Genomic DNA, 22,329 nt, shown 5'->3' with positions numbered 1-22,329 from the left:
TCAAAGGGAGGTAAGGTTACCAAGTGCACAGGTTGTGTGTTGTGATGATAAGGTCTGATAGAGTTCACACACACATTTGTTCCAGTTAAAATACAACTTCAATTTTGTCAGATAAACAAAATTTTACAAGTTGATTTAATTATCTAATGTGGAAAAAGTTGAGATTACTAAAAAAAAATCTACTTTTATGCCATTTAAGTCAGTGCAACTTAATTTTTTTTAAACAGTGAGCACATATAATGTCAAGTTTGGTGGTGAAGGTAGAACTTACAGGCTTTTGAGCATGCTCAGATTTATCACTGATGTTCAGTCCTAAGGGAAAATATCAGGGAATTTAATAACTAAATATCAGGGAATTTAAAACTGTGATTTTTTACTCATATCTTTAAGGATGTTTGTTATACAGCAGTCATAAACATCTGTTAAAGTCATGAAAAGGTCTTGAAAATTCATGGGTCACAATCTGTGGGAACCTTGTCAGGCTAAGGTATATAAACTTCATATTGTTGCATCTTCTACTGTGCATGCCGACTGGAGCAGTTTTGTGGCTGAAGGCAATACACACAATCTTTTGTGCTTGAATTTATTTAAGTGTATTTGGCCAAAGCGTGCTGATTTACATTATGAGAACATGTAAATTATTTGCAAATAATCCGTTTTTTTTAATTAGATGTTTTAGCTCTATGTGTGTTTTTAATTATGTTTTTCTGTAAAAAGTTGCGCTTTGTTTAAAGTCACCATTACAGTGATTAGTGTCTGCTTTGATGAAGTTTCTTTAGTTAAGTTGTATTAACTTCTAAAAGTTTGAATACTTGTTACTTACACCACCTTTTATGTTGGACCAACTATTTGGTATCTTGGTGGGGCTGACACATGATCTTATGTAGAAATGTAGATTTAATTTGTAACAAATATATTTAATATTATTTTCAAGAATATTGAAAATTATGGACAGTTTTCCTTAAAAATAAAATTTATTGAATGTAATAATCACAGATATTTTTGAGTTTTCTGAACATACTGTATTTAGTTCATGGAATTTATAATCTATCTAGAATTGTTAAATTCTAAATTAAAAAGTTTAGTAAACTCAAAAATGCTTTGCAGCTGGTTGCCTTACATTTTTAAGTTTACTCAACTTTTTATTTTTTGCAGTTTGCATTGTGGTGTCCAGTTGTAATCTCTATGGGAATACTATGATCACACCGTACAGGCAAATATGGTGGCGTAGTGGCGTATTAACACAACTATTAATCAGAAGGTTGCTGGTTTGATCCCCACAGCCACCACCATTGTGTCTGTCACGATCCCCTGTTGTCTGCCCCGTGTTTCACTTGTCTATTGTCATGCACTACATTTCCCATAGTTCCCTGCCTTCATCACTGCCCATGCACTTCATTGTTCTCACCTGTATATCGTTTAGTCATTAGTGTGTCTGTGTAGTTTAAACCCTGTTTGTTCCTCTATCTCTTGTCGTTCGTTGATGCTTGTTGGTAGATGTTTGTATGTTTACGCTCCTATTTTTTGCCTACCTTGCCTGTCTTCCCATGTTCGTTCCAGCCGTGTGTTTCCCTAGTTCTGTGTTCTTCCGTTGTGCTCGTGTTTTTGTTTCAGTTTTGTCCCCCCGAGGACGTTTTCTTTTGTTCCTGTTTATTTTGTATTCACTTTCATTTATAAAATAATACCGCATGTAGATCCAGCCCCTTGTCTGTCTCCTCCTGCATACATCATAACAGTGTCCTTGAGCAAAGCACTTAACTCCAGGTTGCTCTGGGGGGACTGTCCCTGTAATAAGTGCACTCTAAGTTGCTTTGGATAAAAGTGTCTGCCAAATGCATAAATGTTAGAGAACTGGGGTCAAAAAACCCAGATGGGCTTCTTCCTTGCAGTAGTACTTGTTAGCACAATCCTTACTATTCTTGTACTTTCACATCCACACTAATTTGTTTTCATTTTAAGTGTCCTATTGTCATTTTCTAAACTATGCAGTTATGGACAGTGATTTCAAAACGCTCTATTTCTGGTAGAGTAAAATGGAGCTTAAGTGTTGATGAGAGGAGTAAACGTGGCAAAATATATGTGTGTGGACTTTGCCTTAAGAGTTTGGGATTTTGTAACAACCTATAATACACTAGCAACTGCATAGCAATGTGGTAAAAAAACTCAGGACACCTTAACAACCACATAGTAATTAGAGGTCGACCAATAGTGGACTTTGCAGATACCGATAACTAAGGTGGAAAGGCCAATAACCAATAAATCAGCTGATAGTTATAGAGGCAACAAGAGTTTAAAATAAATCAAATCACAGATGCAGTTTATTGTTTAACCAAAATCTCAATATAACAAGAAGAAATACAGATTTGGTGCTTAATGCTGGACTGTAAAATATAAACAAGCCACAAATACATCGGGGACTCTTACTTTGAAATGACGGAGACTTGGCTCTGTGACAATGCTCTATATTTGAGTATTTTTCTTAGATATAGAGATATTAAATATTCCATATATTTTAATATTTATATACATTATATTTGATCAAATGAGGTTTCATAAGGAATAATCAATCAGCAACTATAGGCATAGATTTTTGCCAATAACCTATAGTTCCAAAATGCAACTATCAACACCGATATATCGGTAAAACCGATATCGGTCTACCTCTACTAGCAATGCCTTGGCAACCAAGTAAAACATCCTAAAATTGAGGATATACAGTTTTGCAGGGGTAAGCACCACTCACATTTTCTTTAGAAAATGTAAACATCTAGACTGTGGTATAAAATATTGTATATCTAAGATGTTGAGTCATTTTTTTTTTTTTTTTTTATTATGTGCAAACATTTTAGAGTGCCTTTAGACAGGATGAGTCATTGAAAAGCATTTTAAAAGTAAAAGCCTCCTGCTAAGGGAGTTTTCTACTCCTCAATCTCGCTTTAGATTCTTAGTAACTTCACATACTGATGTTCCCTGGGCCTCCACACACAGCATGGTGGGTTTAGCTATCTCTGAGATAAACCTTTTACATCCAGACTCTCACTATTTCTCACACGCATGCAGACATGAATAGTTGCACTGTTGGCATTGTGTCTTCCAACCAGTGTTAAGTAAATCATTTAAGGAAGACTCCAGAATCTGCTTTTTCAAAAGTATAGTTACACATGATAGAGGAGATGGGAAAAGAGGAGCAGAGACAGGGAGAGAAAGAGAGAGGGGAGCGTAAACTTCTCTCCAGACACATTAGTTCCAGGATGTTAAAATGAAGTCTGATGGATCATCTTTCACAATATCCTGGTTTCATTTATACATACATTGCATGTATGTCCTTGGCATAAACTCTCAAAAAGCTTACAAAAATGTATTGTTTTTGAGGTGATTACTTCACCAGGTGGCAAAGTGAATCTTGAGTCTTAAAGTCCTTTCTTTCCATCACATCTCTTTCACTGTTTTCTTTGCTCCTCTTGCATAAACAAATTGTGAGGTCATGTATCAGATACCATCTTGAGGATAAATCAGGGACTATATATGCATGTTTTTGGCCTGCAGTGATTTTACCTCTATAGTTTTAGAAGCAAAGATGCTTCTCAGATTTAACAGCAGAGGAAAACAGACATCTGCTGGTCAACAGTGGTATTTTTACATCAGCTGCTTCAAAACATTAGGTACGCGTCGCCCTCTGTAGGACTGTAGAAGAATCACAGAAAGAATGGCAACCCTAAATATTTTTTTAATAAACTGAAGTTGAAGTGAATGAAGTTTTAAAAATAATAATAATAAAAAGGTCGTCGTAACGGTCCTATAGATGTATTCAGCAGACGTAATCCACTTATAGAGAATGTCATCACACATTTTATTGATATTTTATACTTTTATGACAGTCTTTACCAATGTTGCATGTTTTAGCATTTGTGTGTAGGGCGTGGCTAATTTTGGGAAAACAAATTTACATTTGATTTTTGATTAGTATAAAGCATTTACGTAAACAAGATGTTGTGAATAAACTTGAACTATTCTCATAAGTGTTAAAGGAATATTCTGGGTTAAACACATGTTAAGTTCAATCGACAGCATCTGTGGGGGAAGGTTATTAACACCTAGGGCCTTGCACAGACATTTTGAGGGGCAGTGGCCCAAACCATGAAAAAGGGCACCCCCTTGTCATGGTTGGTAGGCTATTTATGTATTATCTTTAATATCCAATCAATCAGAGGAGACAATTGGAGAACAACTGAGATTTTCACTTTACCCTGCATATTTTTCCTGTCCATGTTGTCATTATTGCCATAAGTGACACACACAAACTTCAAAGCTTGAAATGTCCTGTGTTGCTCAGTGACAGTGTGTCACTCACAGATCCAGTATAATATCATGGTGAAATAACAAATGGACGTGAATGTTTTTAGTATATCTAACCTTTATGTTTTACCCAAAACATCCCATGGGCCTGGTTGGAATTTATAAGGTCGGGCCATGTGATTGACGTCACCCCTGACATAAATGTTTGATCGCTTGTTAAAGGAAATAAAGGTATAATAGCCAAAATGAAAATGTGTTTTGTCATTATTTGAACATGTTAAATGGCATATGTGAAAATAGAGGAATGCTTGTATGATATGAATGATACTGAAAGCCTGGAGACCCATATCTACTCGACCTGTATAATGTAAAAAAAAAAAAAAAAAGTAGGCTACTACGAAATAAACAGCAAAATTTTACATAGGCTAAAACACCACAAAACAATAAAATATAATATATTTCTGATGCTGCGATGGACTGGCGACCTGTCCAGGGTGTCCCCCACCTTTCGCCCAATGTTAGCTGGGATAGGCTCCAGCCCCCCGCGACCCTGTACACAGGATAAGCGGTTGACGATGGATGGATGGATGGATATTTCTGATGTGTGAGTTGCGTTTAATGCTTCTGATAAATGAGTAAGTGAAAATCAGCCCTTGTGGGCAAAGGAGAAAAGGCTTGGGATATTACTTAAAGGAATGCAATCTTGTTAGAATGCCAGTAATGACACAATATAAAACACCACTATCAGGCCAAATTTAAATTGTTTAATTAAACTTGCCAGAAAACACGACTACATTACACAACTTCTTATTTGAAATTATTCGTATGTGGATGGACTTGAAAGTACGACAGAGCTCATCTGTAGGTTTACTACTCTTTGGTTTACAAAAATTTACTCAGATGAGACGAAACACTGTGTGTCGTGAACCGTGTAGAGCTCTATATTATATAAAGTGCTATTCTCGGTGCTATATAAAGTGCTTTTTAAGTCAGTACCAAGCTCACTCATGATCATGTCTTATAGCTTTTATACATATATAATGGTACGCGTGCATGTCATGACGAGTAGTGCTCCCTATTTATCCCCTCAGCGTGTTGATTGACAGGCCGGAGGAAGGCGGGAGGGGTGCGCGAGGCGGTGGCTCACACTCCGTTTTGCCCTATTATGGTCACGAGCGTGACAGCACGCGCTACCCAGCATGCGCCGCGGCGTGAGGCTCTGCCACAGCCAAGATGACCGACTTTGAGGAGCCGCTTTCAGACGATGAGAAGGTAAAAACAAGGCATTAAATTAGCTCGCACAAACTGTTCAAGTCCACACGCTCGCCTTTCTATACATTAAAGTCTTCCGCGTGCAGAGGAATTCGTAACGGCTTCCCGGAAGCAGCGCTCGGCAGTGAAACCGGTTAGCTGCGTGCTAATCTGAGGAAGTGAAATCGCAGCATTGCACTCGCACAAAACAGACAGAATAACTGCGATATGCCGAACAACACGCAGTATATTAACGTCTTTAGTGCTGACAGCTATTGCTGGAATGATCAGGTTCGGTGGGTTGCAGTGTTTGTTTTAAATTGAAATGTTTTTGATCGTCAGCTGTTAGCATGTGTGCTGTCAGAGTGTGTTCAGAAATAGATCTCCTCAGATCCACCTGCTCTGAACCGAACCGACGGGCTTTATCGGGATGTGCTCCGGTAGAGTTACACATATGTGGGCCAGCAGATGCCAGCTCCGCATGACACGAAAGCTATCTGAGCCGAAGGACTCGGCCGGATGATGTTACGATTGCAGGAGCGGGTGTGTTTTGGGGTGGAAACACACCCGTCTAAAATCTCTCCGGGTTAAAGTGTTGCTTCATAATAATCAGAGAACACATGTTTGTCCTAAATAAACCTGCGAATCACATCGGTGTCTTATAGTTCGAAACATGTCTGGTAGATTTACAGTGGACACAAGATTTATGTGGATCAGTCTCGTAGATAGATAGTTTTAAATGGAGCAGATGTGGGAAGATCTTTGTTTCTTTTCCTGTCAGCCATCTGTCCATCCTCTAAAAGCTGCATAAAACCACTGCATGTTTTCTTCACCTTTTAATTAGTTATTATTGATAATTTCCGCATACTGTCAAAGCACTGAGTTATAACATGCCAGTCTTCCCCAACACAAGATACATATTTGATGTATAGATGGTCCCAGTTCTGTTTACTAATTTCTTCTCTTTTTGTCATTGTGCGATTTATGTTTTAAGTGTAAAAGGATACTCAGTATTATACAAATGAGAACTTTACTGTTTCATTATCTTTCAAAATTCACATCAGAGCATTCTCTTGGCCTGTCATACTTTACACTAAGATGAAGAGAATATTTCAGGGTTTATGGAGTAATTTAGTAGTGTGAGTTAGGTGTTTGCAGTGTCTATGTAGTAATTAGCTTTTTTTGGTGAGTGTTGCTGTGATCTCAGCATTGTGTGTTATTGAAGTGTTTTAGGGGTTTGTATGAGGTAACTTGAGCACTGGAGTCACCAGCTGAAATTCTCTGGCTGTGATTCAGCATAAGAAGTGCCTTACTGGAGCAACAGCCCAAATCATTTACCTTTTCCCACTTGTAATTAATAACAAATTTTGCTGCACTGTGAACTGGTTAATTATTCTTTATACTGTATATATATTTGTTTTTGAGTCAGTCTCTACAGGGTCACATATAGGGCTGGATATTGACACAGGTTTTTCTATTTTGATTCAATAGCAATTCATATGGGTATTATTTTATTTATAATGTCCCTTTTGCTTGCATGTGAAATATATTCTCTCCCAGCTAACGCTGTTTTTTTGTACAGGGAACCTTCTAACTAGGTACATTAATACATTATTTTTTAGTTTTTCATCATTTAGGTCACATTTATCAATAAATATAGATTATATTGCATATATTATATTTTGTTATATTTGTATTGTTTAATTGCATAATGGTACAGCTTACAAGTATTTACATTGATTTGTTGAACACGTGCTAAAAACTGGTACTGTCTGTAAACAAAGTTTTAAATTAGTGCATGTTAACGAGAGATAAAGCCATTCGAGTCTCTCATCTGTGCCATGCCTGATTAGAATTAAATGTTTCTTTTTGTTGTTTTTGATCAACAACTGACTGCAGAGAACAGAAACGTATTAAAACAGACATTATTCATTGATAAATCAGTTTCGTGGATCTCGTCTTTGGAAACACATGGAACAACTTTAACTCTCAACACACAGTGAAAGGATCTCGCTGCTGAGTACTCCACTACTATACTACACAATTCATTCACTGGTGAGCGAAAACTAAACATTTACCAGCCAGGTGCAAAATAAATACCCTTTTAGTCGCATGGCACAAATTTTGGTTACAAATGTGAGTGTGAAACTGCATTCAGGAAATGAGGAGGGGGGAACCAGATCAGCACTCAACAAGATTTTTGTTATAACATCAAACTGAACGGGAAAATAATTACAGACATCAACTCCATGTTTGTCTCTCTCTGGCTCCTCTTATCTCACTCCCGCTGATTGGGCTACTCAGCACCAGGTGTGCACCCTCATGGCTCAGCCACGCCCTCCTCCTCGTCTCATACCCCACTGCCCAATTCAGGCCGGGGAAAGCTCAGGACTGACTTAATCTCTTCCTAAAGGGGAGGAGTTGCTCAGGAAAGGAGGCGGGAACCGGATCAACACTCAACATGACTTTAATTATAACATGAAACTGAACTGGAACATAATAACAGACATTGACGACACACATACAAGGCGTGTGTGTTTCTATCTCTCTCTCTCTCTCTGGCATCCCCGGCGGCTCCTCTTATCTCTCTCCTGCTGATTGGGCTACTCTGCATCAGGCGTGCACCCTTACAGCCCGGCCAGTTGTTTCCTCTTATTGTAGTGAAGGATTGCACACAGAGTAAAATATACATTTATTCATAAATGTTATGTATAAATAGTATTCAAAACAGTTTAAAGTGCACCAAATTATTTTACAACAAGGCAATGTTCCTTAGCCGACTGCAAGCTTCTGGTGGGCGTGTAGCTTTGCCGAAAAGATACATTTTAGGATTTAAGAATTGATATCAAGTTTATTCAAATGAAGATAACGATGCATCGAATAATTCTATTTTTTTACCCACCCCTAGCCACATTCCAATACGTTTTTGAAAAAAAAAAAACGATTGAACATTTTCACTGTTTTTTGCCCAGGAAAAAAAGAGAGTTCACGGAACACACATTTATCTTTTGTGACAACTTGCCTCAATAGCGGGGCAAAACACGCATTTTAGCAGTTGGATTTTGACTCCAAAATCTGGTCTTTACTGAGATATAAACCCTGGGAAAGCTATCTAATGTGTCAACTAGCCCTGGTCTCGCCTATATAGTATTTGATGTTTTTTTTTTCATCTCAGCCTCAGAATATTCTTCAAACTGCTCTTTTGGGATGCTCTGTAGTGCTCAGAAGCAAAACCTCACTCAATCTTAAAAATGAGTGCCAAAGAACTGGGGTTATTTCAATGTTGAATGACATGAAGAATATAATGTGTAAACTTGGTTTGTTAGGGTTTTCATTAAAGGGAGAGAACTGGAAAGAGGATGATGTCAGTGGATATTGATTGTGAGATCTTGTCATTATCTGTGTTATTTCTACAGATCCGCATTGCTGCTAACTTTGTGACCCACGCTCCCCCTGGAGAATTCAATGAAGTTTTCAATGGTGAGTGTCATTTTTAGCTGTTCTATTTGGACCTCATTCAGTCAGTATTGGTCGAAGGGGCCGATCAGACATAGCACAATGAATGGAACAGAATGCAATGTATCAATAATTTTTTTTTTAAAGAAGTTGAAGTTCTTTCAACCTGAAATTGCATCTTAAAAACACAGCATTCATGTTCACGATGCTAAAAAAAGTGTGTGTAGTGCACATTTACATAGAAAACTATTTTAAAATGCGCAGTTGGATGCAAAATGTGTTTGTGTAAACGGCCCCTAAAGTGATATTTGTTTAATACCGCATTTGTTAAATTGGCCTGGTACACCAGAACCTTTACACTAAGATTAAGCAAATATTGGAGAGCTATAAAGAGTAGAGGATGGATCCAGTGCTTACTGACTGTATTATTATTATTGTGGTTTTTTTTTTGTAGATGTGCGTCTTCTCCTTAACAATGACAACCTACTTCGGGAGGGGGCAGCACAGTAAGTTGTGTGCATGTTTGTTTAAGCTGTTATTTTGCAGACCTTGTGTCAGACATTATACATGGTAATTGAGTATTTCACATGCTATGTCCAGACACCTGTTTATAGAGTAAATGTTATGTTTACAAGTTGGATTCATGCTGTTCTCTCTCTCTCTCTCTCTCTCTCTCTCTCTCTCTCTCTCTCTCCTCTGTTTCACAGTGCCTTTGCTCAGTATAACATGGATCAGTTCACTCCTGTCAAACTGGATGGGAGTGATGAGGCGGTAGGTTAATGATTTTATGACTCACAGATGCAGTAGTTTCAGTCAATTTTAGCTATAATTAAACATTTGTTTGCAGGTTTAGTTCCTGTGCTGCCCTTATACTCTGACAAGATGGTAGACTCTGGGTGTAGGGTTTGCACTTGGTTCCAAGTGTAAAGGCTCTAAATGTTTTTTATACTTTAAATGTTACCTGTGGCACAGTTGCCAGATGACAAGTCCATTAGTGAAGTGACTCAAATCGATGGTAGTTAAAGAATAGATCACCTCACCCAGTCTCAAATCACATTTACTTCTGTTATATCAAATGGATGCAACAAAAGAGAGGGACACACAAATTTGGGCAAAAATAAACTCAAGGATTTATTAACAAAAGATAAAATACACACACACACACACACACACACACACACACACACACACACACACACACACACACACACAAAAACAACTAAAACAATTGTCATGTGTAATTGTCAGTATTGCAGTGATGTAATGCAATATGAATACATGGAAATGTAATGTGCTGTAGCAATATTGTGAGTATACAAATCCAAACTTGCAAATGAAAAAGTCCAAACAAAATATGCTGCTCCTTCTACTTTATTGAGAAAAAATTGCAACCGGACTGAGAATCTCAACTGCGCATGCGCATCTCCTTTCGTCCTCGACTGCCTGTCAGACTCGTCAACTTGCACCACACACACACACACACACATGCAGCGGAGAAAATGTCAGAGAGAAGCGAGGTGGGTGGGTGGGTGAGTGTGTGTGTGTGTGTGTTAAAGTAGTGTTTCTCAACTGGTGGGTCACGACCCGAAAGTGTGTTGTAGGTCTATTCAGACTGTGTCACGGACAGCAGGGAAAGAACAATGCCATGGTTCTCCCATTGAAGATATTTCGGCGGCCACCCAAGTGATAGCCTATTTAGGAATGCCGAGGCAGATTTAATGATAATCTCGCAATCAGCTAAAGGCTTCTCATCTGCACTTTCGCATGAGTGTAACGAACCAGCTCACGATCATGATCTCCTCTTCTCTCTGACACACATCTGCAACAACCAGGCTTCCCTCGATATTGCTGAGCGCAGATCTCGAAACTGATGTGACCAATTTCAATTCTAGTGAGACTATTCTAGTTTAAAGCGTTACGGAGCAAGTCTAGTCAAACCTCTCATACAGTAGGCAGCACTGAGGAGGAAAAGAACAAAACTGTGCTATTTATTTATTTTTTAATTAGTCTTCATCTTTACTAAATTGTTTTACATGAGTTAAAGTAACTGTTATATTTTGACAAAATGTTATAGTTTCATATGAAATAATCTAAAGGTAGAATCTATTAGACCTAATTTTATATCAACAGTGGCAGTTGTAGTTTAAGTTTAAGATGTGTTTCAGCTAGTATTTATTTTTTCATAAATACTATAGTTTGTTGTGGAGGTGAGTGTGAGTGTATGTCTGTCTATGTGTGGCCCTGCGATGGACTGGCGACCTGTCCAGGGTGTCCCCCGCCTTTCGCCCAATGTTAGCTGGGATAGGCTCCAGCCCCCCGCGACCCTGTACACAGGATAAGCGGTTGACGATGGATGGATGGATGGATGGATGGATGGACTATAGTTTGTTATTATTATTACTATTATTTAAGACTACTAGTTTCTATAGTTTCAATTATGTTTGAAATTAGGAAATAAGTGGCATAATAATGGGCTCATATAAGTAAATATGCTCTTCTATTTATAAAAGGGGTAGAGAAAACGTCCTGTTGCTTTTGTTGTTGACATCAACAACAAAAATAATGTCACTTGATGCATGTCCTTGCACATGAACAAAACTATGCAGCATAAAAGGAAATGTGACCCCGGATACATTAAATACAGGCTTTTACTAAGGTGGGAGTTTAACACTTGAGTTAAAGGTACATTCTGGCTGTGCTGTCACACACCTATAGTATATGTTAATTGTTATAATCATAGGACATTACTTTAAAAGCTCACACATCTGATGTTATTTTTCATTTAGTAGTTAATTTAACATGCTATAATAACATGTAAACTAACATGCTTTAGTTATATAACATGTTATTAGTTACATAAATTTTTTTTTATCATGTTTATAATTCGTTTTATGATTATAATTCTGCTAGCTTTCTTATTTATTCTATTTATTTTCAAAAGGGAGACTTTTTTTTTTTTTTACACATACTTCCATTAAAAAAAATATATATATATTTAAAGTTTCTCCTTTAAGGGTCCTTGTAACTGTTAATTATTGTGCGCGAAACCGTGATATTTTTTGAGACCGTTATCGTATAGAAAATCTCATTCCGTTGAAACCCTAGTCAGGTGTACTGGCTTACTCCTGTTCTCATTGCAAAGTGTCTTTTTTTTTTAGTTCTTTCAGTACGATTACATGCATGGTTATAATCGAGCTGCAGCTGGTTTTTGTATAGTTGGTACAGTCTTTACCTAACTGTCTAAGTATTTATGACAGTGCGTAATCGAATGTTTGGGGTTGCCACGTCACCTCTGAGGAATTCCAGCGTAACTGACATGATATTTGATGTCTGAATGTTAGCTTCTCATAGAAATCAGCCTACTCCTTGGTAGTATATCAAACCATTTGCATGCATAATCATAAGCCCCTGCTAGAGTCAAGATAGCTGAACATTTTTAGTCTAGACAAGTTTTGTTTCCAGCTTAGATCAGGAAATTAACTTGCGTTACAGATGAGACAAAATGGGCATGGAAGTATGCATGATTGATTAAATTAAGATTGGAATCATGATATGGTGTTGTTCAATTACTAAACCACTAAAAGCTGCGTTTTAAAAGATAGTCTGGATCTACAGCTTCAGTGAGAGTGACACAGTGGTGCTCTGTAGTGGGTGTTAGGAACATGCTGAGCAGTGCAGCAATATAAGATGATGAATGTTTATTATATTACTTTTCAGATTGCAAAGTTTGTCATTATTATCTCTTTCTAAATGCTGGCAATAAATGTAGTAAGCTTGAAACGCTTATGATTTGATATGCGTCCGTGACACATTATTATGAGCATTTGAAGTATTTCCTAAATAAATGAAATCAATGAAGCCACTTATTGTCCAATTAAGGTGCATACATACTGGGCAGGGCGAGTTACAATCGCATTATCTAGGTCTCTTAGTCTGACGAAGCCAAATTCGGACTGGGAAAATTTCAGTTGAATTTAAGCATTTACATGACAAATTATTGCTTTTTTCTTCATTGTAAGTTGTAAGCTATATTGTTCTTTTTACTTTGTAGAGAGAGCACGCTGACACAATTTATTCAAGCTAGGTGTAAACGCGGCTCTCTAGTGATATGAGCTCACTACTTTGTGTGTGACTAATTCTGTATAAGGGCTGGTGTGATCAGTGCACTAGAGATCTGAGTTCAGTGCTGTGTGTGTTTGTTATAAAGTAAGGACGTGCAGTCTCAGCACTCTAGAGATCTGAACTCAATATACAGTACTCTCTAAAGAACAAGGGGCTTCATGCTCTTCTGCAGGTTCTGATCACTGAGCATGGAGATCTGGGTCAGGGGCGGTTCTTCGACCCACGGAAGCGGGTGTCATTCCGTTTTGATCACCTGCGAAAGGAAGCAAGTGATTCTCAGCCCTATGAGGGAGAGACTGCGCTCCGGCCCTGGAGAGACGCCTGCGATGAAGCCCTCAGTGCTTACGTGAAGGAGCACTATCCCACTGGAGTCTGCACGGTACACTAACACTCTTCTCACAGGAATTTTGCATGATACACATTTTGTCACTCTCCTACAGGAATCTCAGCAGTACACCAAAACATCTTAGGGTTTTTTACAACAGGGATGGGTTTGCCTGTTTTTATAAACCATTTAACATGAATTAAACACACAATACTTTTTTCTCCAGTGATTTACATGTACAGATTTACATTCAGCTATACGCTATTTCTGGAGCATGTACATGCGCTTGAGTCAAGCAGGCTTCCAGATATTTGTGCTTCACAGACTTGACAGTGCAATGTGGGATCACTCTCATTACTCAATCATTTTTGACCCAGTAAAAACCCTTATGGAAAAAAAAGCTTCTCCACAGAACAGGACGACTTGCAAACAAGTCATGAAAATGAAGAGGAGCTTGTTATTTACAAAAGCCGGCACAGAGCAGGAAAACGGAAGATAATCACTCATAATAAAAGCAATCTGTTTTATTACCTCAATTATTAGCAAGAAGTGTTTAATTTTTATTTGATATGTATTTTCTGAAAGAACTTTTGTTGGATAAATTTTTTTTCCTTGTGTATTATCTGCTTTGTTGCATTGATTTGAGAAGATCTGAAGGACATTTTATAGTATTAATAATATTGGTTAACAGCACATCAGATAGAAATGTGGCATAATGTGAAATTTTAGCTTTTTTGTAAGGTTGATTTTTTTTATTTTTTTTTACTATATTTGTCCTGTTCTAAATCATATAAGATGTAGATTTCATATATAAAGAAATGAATTCATTGACTGGAGTTTCCAAGTACAGGAAATCCGATATATTTAATATATTAACCAATTTTTATTGTCCCCCCCCACCCATTGTTATCGTAATATATAATTATTCATAATTGCGATTTAAGACTTTTGGTCGTATAATGTTATTTTTTTGTAATTTTTTTTTTTACTAGTCTAGTTTCACTGCCGTCTGTCTTTAAATTGTTTGTGAAATCATGCTCTATTGGAGATTTGTTTACCAACTTTTATGCTACAGGTGTATGGGAAGACTGTTGATGGTCAAAAAACAATTATTGCTTGTATTGAGGGTCATCAGTTCCAGCCCAAGAACTTTTGGTAAGGAATGATCAGTGATATAAATGTGTAATACATTTCCGACATAGCTGTGATGGTTTCATGTCTCTAATGCCACTCAGTGTCCACTATCTTCTCACATAACTCAGAGTAATATTGTCCTGTAATGTCCATTTATTTATTAACTTGGAAAATAAACCATGTAGTGTGTCAATTAGTAATGTCAAGTAAGCAGTTCATTTTCACAAAATAAACTGTTTTAGGGTGATACAATGCTAATCACATTGTTACATTTTGCAATAATGACCGGCTCAATATAAATGATACCTTAGTAAATTAAAGGTGCACTCAGCGATTTCTGAGAAACACTGTTGATTTTCGAACTCAACTGCCAAAACAAGCACAACCCTCCCTCCAGTGCTCCATTGGAAGCTCCGCTCCCCCCCAAATTCATGCAGGCAAATTAATTCCTTTTACCTCTCGGTCTCTCCACCGATGAAAAACCTTGCCGATGTTGATGTGGCTCCTAGCACTCGACTTACCATAATCCTTTTTTTTTTGTTCATATACGTCTGACCTTTTTCTTCTTGGTCTGTTTCTCAGCCATTTGTCGACCTCGAAGTTTAGAAAGTTTGTATCAGCCAGATTTGCCATCGCTCTTCTAATGAATTTCCCTCTCGCTCTGTCCCCACCCCCCATCCTGTGCATGCACAAGAACCACCCCCTGTTGCTGTTTGGCTGGAGTAGTGTTGTGTGGATCGGTCCGATCTACTTTGTTTTTGTACCATTTACAGAGCCAGGGCTGTGTACAAATACTAGATTTCTTTTCAGCCCACCCACAGAACGGACAGCTTGCAGCCTGTGAGGAGATATTTGCAGAATTTGACAAAGTGTATTGGATTAGTATATCTGCGTGCACATTTAAGTGTAAATCTGACTTTTGTTCCTTACTTCTGGTACTCAGAAAACTTTGATTGATTGTAATTGGTTAAATTGCCTCAAATTGTATAACCTGATCATCTCATCACCTGAAGTTCTTTCTTGTCAGGAATGGTCGATGCAGGTCAGAGTGGAAATTCATCATAAGTCAGTCATCAGCTCAGGTGATGGGAGTATTGAAGATCCAGGTGAGAGATGACTGATTAACAAACTGGGAAAGAGAATGAAAGTGTATGGGTGGAGAGTGTGATGATGAATCATGTTTTACAGGTGCATTATTATGAAGATGGTAATGTGCAGCTGGTGAGCCATAAGGAGGTGGAGGAATCCATTGTAGTGAATGTGAGTAATCCCAGTCTTGTAAAATGTGGTTGATGCACAAGATTTTAAAGAATATTTAAAGTAACTTGTTACCTTTTATCTCTAGAATGAAACCCAGACTGCCAAGGAATTTGTAAAAATCATTGAAAATGCTGAAAATGATTATCAGGTTAGCACTTGAACTGTTCATCGTTAAGTTTGATTAAGGTGAATATTAATGACAGAATCGAGTTTAAGATGAACATTTGACATTTTTTAAATGTTTTCTCTAGACGGCCATCAGCGAGAATTACCAGACGATGTCAGATACCACCTTCAAAGCTCTTCGCAGACAGCTGCCCGTCACTCGCACCAAGATTGACTGGAACAAGATCCTCAGCTACAAGATCGGCAAAGAGATGCAGAATGCTTAGAACCGACCTGGTTCCTCTTCCTTCTGGTGAATGTGCAGAGCCAGCTTTCGGAACACAACATGCCATTTGCTCAGCCGAAGAAGTCTCCCAAAAAATGTAAAGTAAAAAAAAACTTTTTTCTGTTTAAAAGAGGATGGGAATCCATTCAACTTTCTGTCATAAATGGACTTTGGTGGGTCTCAGCTGTTGGAAGAGGTTCAAATGAGAACTTTGGAGTTTTGGATCTAAATGATCTACAAATTGCTCTTTTCTCTCATTAATACCCACCAGTCACTCAAAAAGAGTTTGTATTGTTTTGTTTTTTTTTGTCTTTTTATGTTAACTGTGACAGCTGCAATGCTTGTGCAAATGTTTTTGTGTGTGTGTGTGTGTGATTTAAAACAGTGAATAAGTAATGCCTCACTCTCTGTATCTCCAAACCCCAATCAGACAACCCCACTTTCGTCTTCCTTCAATCTCTGATTTTCTGTCACACTGCTTTCACATCAACCGTAGTCTTGTTTGTCTTACTGTTCCATCAAAAAATCCTCTGTAAAATACACCCTTAATGAATCCATAATGTAAGACTGGCAAATGATCTGTCTCTTATAACTTGGCTGTATTTTTTATTTTCAGATTTTAAAACATGCAAAAGTAAACATCTACTCAAGAGTAAATTAATAACTGGTGCTGAAATGAATTACTGTGCAAATTTTTTTGTGAACTTTTTGTACACTTCATTATGCTTTATAAGACTTTTTATAAGACAGTGACTTTTAACACCAGTTTCCTGGTGTATAGCAAATGTAGAGAGCAGTAGTCCAGACAGCTTGTATGAATCTACCTCTAATGTTTGTTGTGGTATTCTCAGGGTGAGGAATACATGCACAATAATGCAATAACAATAATCAAAAGCACTTTGTTTAGAGAACATAATGAATAACACAAAGTACATTTCAAAAAACCCTTTATTTGCTCAGGGAAAAAATACAGCTGGTCATAAATGTAACCACTAATTAATTTCAGTGAAGTCATCTAAAAAATACAACTAATGTAACTAATTGTTTTTCAAACAACTAGCTAAACGCTAAAAAGTATTAGTTCCTTTTCTTTATGTAAAAAAACATGATACATGAAATATAAACTGCTACTTAAAGTTGCAGTACAGTAGGATAAACAGTGAGGTATTTAAAAACAGAAAAAGTAAGTGACAGATTAAATTGCAACATACTATGATTTATCATAAGCAGGTTATAACTGTATAATGTATTAATGTAAGAAATATCTTAATGGCAGCAGGATTTTTGCACTAACATAAAATCATTTATAATTTAATGCATCTAGTACAAAGTCAAAAGAACTGAAAAAAGGACAATGATAAGAGAAGAAATTCCCTGGGTAATCATTAAATGATGACATTAATCATTTGTGCTTTTACCATTGTTGTGAATCATGTAAACTGATGCTGAAAGTTCCACCTAATATCTAAATAAGGTTAAATTTAAAATATAAGGCTGTCAGGTATAAATAAAATACATAAAAAACAGTCCTGGAGACAGGTTTAAATAAAGCCCAGAATAGCAGTCAGTGTTTAGGACCTCAAACATATTTTTGTCTGATCTGATTCTTAATATTGATTACAATAATTTAATCCATGTCTGATATTCTATTTTTTTTTTTTTTTTCATTTACAGAGAAGGTATTCTGGTTTAGCTGATGTTTAATGCTGTCCGACCACCAGGTGGCAGCTTCCTGAGCAGTACTTAACATTGACACTAGAAGGCAATGCTATCATGGTACAATGCTGTTGAAGACAGGATTTTCATATCAATCCCTTAAAAAGTTTCTGGTATAGTTCATTTTTAAATATGGACAGCAACTAAACATAATATCACGTTTGCTCAACAGAAAATCAAGAATTAATATATTTACCATAAACTGAATCTAAACTCAGTGTGTCTCTCCCTGTCTCCTCTCGCTCTCATTCTGTGGATTGGTGGAGGAGTGTGACGAGAAGGATGGCCGAAAGGGCAACATAATTGAACTAAATTATAACACAATTGAAAAACAGCATTAACAGGCACAATACATATTAAGTGTGAACAGCCCCAAAGACAACTGTCAACCTCACGTGGGCCACTGAAAATTTAAAAGGAGCTGGATTTGAATACTACTGTCTTAGAGTATAAATGTCTCGATATCATAACATAGCACGGTTTGAGTAATAGAGAGAAAAATGTATGTATTTAAAGTCATTGATGTCATGATTTGAGTGAAACTGAATAAAACACAGTGTAGCACTTCTAGTGTTCATTTCACCTGGAAACTAGGGAATTGTACCTAGAGACAGGTATAAGAAGTTTTGCACAAATTTATATATAGTCATGTTTTCACTGTGAGACGAAGTTGTCTAAACTTCCACACTCACCAAACACAGAGATAAGGACAGATTGGTTCTCATTAGTAGCCAAAAATGGACTTATTAATCAGTTGATGTCTTGTTTGATCAGTATTTGCTTTTAATTTAATAAAATGTTTCACTTAATATACTTAATTTTTCTCTGTGCAGGTCATCTAACGTCAGGAATGGACTAAAAAGGAATAACATTTCAGGATAAATAATCTTATTTTTTGTAAAATACAGAATAATAAAATATTTAAAACAATTAAAAGAATAATTAAATATTATATTCAATCTTCAAAGTAAACTCTTTTGGTCATTAACCCATACCCGGCGCATGCACTTTGACTGCTTTGTGACACTCTTTAGTACTCTTTAGGTACATGTGCAGATAATGCATGCACGGCCAGTACACGCATACTGCATTGTTGCCAAAAAACAAGTAGCCTGGTCTGGAAAAACAAGCCCAAAAATGCAAGTGTATTCTCGAAATAATCCCCAAAAAATGCAACCCATGACTGCCCATAGTTAAAAGTGTCTTCATGAAAAAACAAGCCAAAAGTCGCTAATAATATTGGACATGGTAACACCGGCATACAGTGCTGATGGCAAAAGTTTCAGCACACAGAAGACCAAAGTATACTTTGGTGTTAAGAGACAAGTCCAGTATGGGTGAGAAAAAAAAAACACTGTGTATACTAGACTAGTCCACAACTTAATCCTGATACTGGAGATCCCCAGAACTGCACATTTTGGATGTTTTCCTTAAAGACACAAACCGTTTCAGAACTTGAAGCCTCAACTTTTGAACTGATGAGTTGAATCGGGTTTGTTAAAAAGGGAGACATCTAAAATGTTCAGTGCTAGGGTACTCCAGGATCAGTTTTAAAAACCACTGTACTAGACATTTAGGGTGAGGTAATGTAAATTAAGGTTCTTTGAGGTTCTCAAAGTGTAAAGATAGCATTGGAGGGAATGTAATGTATACTGACTGTGGGCTCCAGGCTGGTTAACTAAATGAAGACATGACAAGGTCAAGCTCTTTAGTATCCTCCTGGCCGCTGTTAAGACCACAGCTCCCAGAGAGCTCAGGGAAATGGCTGGCCCTGCAGGAAAGCACAGGGGATACAGGAGATTGATTGACCCCCTGATTTTCAGGAGGAACAGGGGGTGGATGAATCTTCTCTGCCCTAGCAATGATTGGCGAGCGTATACCAGGTGAGAGAACCCCAGGGCTTTTTCCTGTCGGCGAGGAGGCGGCAGCCAGGCTGCGGTAATCAGTGCCAAATGGCGAGCTGTTGGCAGGAGGGAGTTTACCTGCCACTTGCTGGCTTGTGAACCGGGACAGCACCTGAGTGACAGTGTTGCGGGCGATCTGCTTTGCAGTAGAAGTGTCTGGAGGAGTAGGAGAGGCAGCAGTGGGGGAGAGGTCCCGTGGCGAGTGGATAACGTTTACTACATGTTGGTGCTGATCTGCCTCAACTTGTTGCTGAAACTTGTGGCGTGCAGCTTGGAATCGTTGGTTGATGCTCACCTGGTAAGAGGAGGGGTAGGTGGGACTAGAGCAACCCAGAGAAGCCAGACGCTTGGTCAGAACAGGGGAAGAGCAGGGAGACGAGCTAAGGGAGGACGAGGCAGGACTGCTGGGAGAGAGACATTGAAAGGCACCTCCTCCTCCAGGGAGCCCGACCCCATTGAACACCAATCCTCCTTCCTTGCACTGCTCCTCTACTGGGGACTCCGCTTCCCTGGAGGTGTGATGACCATTTAGTTTTGGTTGTGGCAATGATTTTGATCCAATAGTTTTGCCATCGATTTCTGTGTGACTAAGGGGAGGTGATTTTTGTGGTGTTTTTACATTTTCTTCATCAACTTTTTCCTTCCCTTCCTTTTCCCTTTGTTTCATTTCCTCCAGCTCTTTCTTTAGACTATTAAACTGCTCCTGAAGTTCTTGATATCTTTTTTCTTCCTTGTGTAGTTTCCCTCTCATCTGCTCCTGCTCTGTATCAAATACAACCAGCTGTTTCTCGGCTCTCATCTCAATCTGCTTAGCATGAATGCGTTCCCTCTCCAGCTCCCCTTTCAAGGTGTCGTAGGTATTGCGCTGCAGTTCCAACTGGCGGCTGAGCTCTGCTACACATTGGCTCTCCTCATCTGCCCGTGCTTTAGCCCTCTGACATTCTGTAGCCAGTGACGTGGATAATTGCTTTTGCTGTGCTAAATCTTCCTCAGCCTGATTCGAAAGTACTGACTGCTCACGCTCCAAACGTTCAAACTGAGCCCTTTCCAACTCCAGCTACGAAGAGGGAAAGATGAAGAGTCAGTGATAGAGGAAAGAACAGTCTGCTTTAAATAGAGCTCAAATGTAAAAGTGTACTGAAGGTTTGGTCAAATTCAGCAACTTGTTCTTCCTCAGAAGAACTTCTTCATGTGTTCTTCCTCATGAGGCAACCTGGGTAAAGGAAATGTTTTTTACCCACCTCAACCCTGAAATAGTGTTGCATCCAGCCAATCATATTAGAACTGGTAAATATGAGCTCTTGTCATTTTTATGTGTAATATGCATGAGATTGTCCAGCTGGGATCGGCTGTACTATAACAATGTTTATACAGAGCTGTTACATAAATTATAGGGTTCACACCCTTTTTGACCAATGAAATTCAATGAGTTGTCCATAGCTTTCCTACTCATTTGTGATTACTGGACACATAATTTTAGAAATAATTTAGATTTTAAGTGATTACCTGATGAACCCGACCGATTTGTCAACTGTTCATTAACTCAAAAGAATGATTTGCTCACAAATTAGACATCACTATGGCTTGTGAGATTATTCCACAGAAGAGCAAGTTCTACCTTATTCACAATAAAAATCTCCCTATTTAAAGGTGCTGTAAGCCATTTTAGCCATTCTGGAATTTCCACAAACTGAGCCGTTGGATTATCCACGCACCTCTTTCCAAAATCTGCACTCTTAAAGATACTAATTTAACTTTATTGAGACCGATGCCAATCAGAAGTGGTTGTAAAAAAAAAAAAAAAAAACAGCAGCAAAATAGCACCCACAAATGACAACTGTTATGAACAACATAGCATAAAAATGGCATTAAGCCTCAATAATCGTTGCAACTACGATAATATGAGAATGTGTGAAAATTCTTGTTGTGGAACCATGCTGTTTCATACTGATTCAGGCTCATTGATGAGGTTATGGTTTATTTTTTCAACTGTGGTGCTGCAAAATTAGGATCAGAATGGATTAAGAAAGTGACAAATCTTGAGTCGCCATGTACTTAAGTCTTTCCACCAGCGCAGTTGAGTATTGTTAGGTCACTGTGCTGAGCAATCTGTGCCGAGAACAGCTAGTAATTGCACCGTGCCAAACCTTACTCAAGTGGAAATGCTACTGGAACCGTTAATCACTAAGCTCAGAACGGTTCGGTCTGATGGTGGAAAAGTGGCTATTGTTTATATTGTGCTATCATATAACTGTGTTTGTAATAGTGTTATAATATAACCATGTGTTTATTATTTAGAGGTCTGATGTAACTGCATGAGTGACATAAAGCAGGGCAGTTCTCTGCAGTGGGAGACATTGCTTTAGACCACTATGAGCTGCAGGATGTGTGAGACACAGGCTAATGTAACTAGAGAAAATGTGTGTGTGTGTGTGGACGGGAAGCCCAGGGCAAGGCAGGAAGGGCCTTTTACA

General features: G+C 38.0%; 2 protein-coding genes across 3 annotated transcripts in view; one reads left to right on the top strand and one right to left on the bottom strand.

Annotated features, from left to right (window-relative positions):
- The first annotated feature begins 5,471 nt into the window (after positions 1 to 5,471).
- Positions 5,472 to 16,896, top strand: LOC127620630 (F-actin-capping protein subunit alpha-1-like). The gene is made up of 10 exons (XM_052093813.1): positions 5,472 to 5,568; positions 8,964 to 9,027; positions 9,458 to 9,509; positions 9,711 to 9,774; positions 13,298 to 13,504; positions 14,526 to 14,605; positions 15,612 to 15,690; positions 15,773 to 15,844; positions 15,930 to 15,992; positions 16,096 to 16,896. The coding sequence occupies exons 1-10, from the start codon at positions 5,530 to 5,532 to the stop codon at positions 16,234 to 16,236; spliced, it is 861 nt and encodes a 286-aa protein (XP_051949773.1). The 5' UTR covers positions 5,472 to 5,529; the 3' UTR covers positions 16,237 to 16,896.
- Positions 16,530 to 22,329, bottom strand: part of LOC127620627 (CTTNBP2 N-terminal-like protein) — a 31,000-nt gene continuing 25,200 nt past the window's right edge. For both annotated transcript variants that reach the window (XM_052093810.1, XM_052093811.1), the window contains one exon: positions 16,530 to 20,912. In XM_052093810.1, coding sequence (XP_051949770.1) covers positions 19,626 to 20,912 — 1,287 coding nt within the window. In that variant the 3' untranslated portion in view covers positions 16,530 to 19,625. The remainder of the gene's footprint in view (positions 20,913 to 22,329) is intronic.

This window comes from Xyrauchen texanus, chromosome 27 (genome assembly GCF_025860055.1).
Source record: "Xyrauchen texanus isolate HMW12.3.18 chromosome 27, RBS_HiC_50CHRs, whole genome shotgun sequence".
NCBI lineage: Eukaryota > Metazoa > Chordata > Actinopteri > Cypriniformes > Catostomidae > Xyrauchen > Xyrauchen texanus.
Note: the sequence above shows the minus strand (reverse complement) of the source record. Positions and strands in the feature narration are given on the sequence as shown.

Coding starts and splice junctions, on each gene's coding strand:
- LOC127620630 (XM_052093813.1), top strand. CDS start 5,530: ATGACCGACTTTGAGGAGCCGCTTTCAGACGATGAGAAG. Junction 9,510..9,710: donor CTTCGGGAGGGGGCAGCACA/GTAAGTTGTGTG, acceptor TCTGTTTCACAG/TGCCTTTGCTCAGTATAACA. Junction 15,845..15,929: donor AGGAATCCATTGTAGTGAAT/GTGAGTAATCCC, acceptor TTTTATCTCTAG/AATGAAACCCAGACTGCCAA.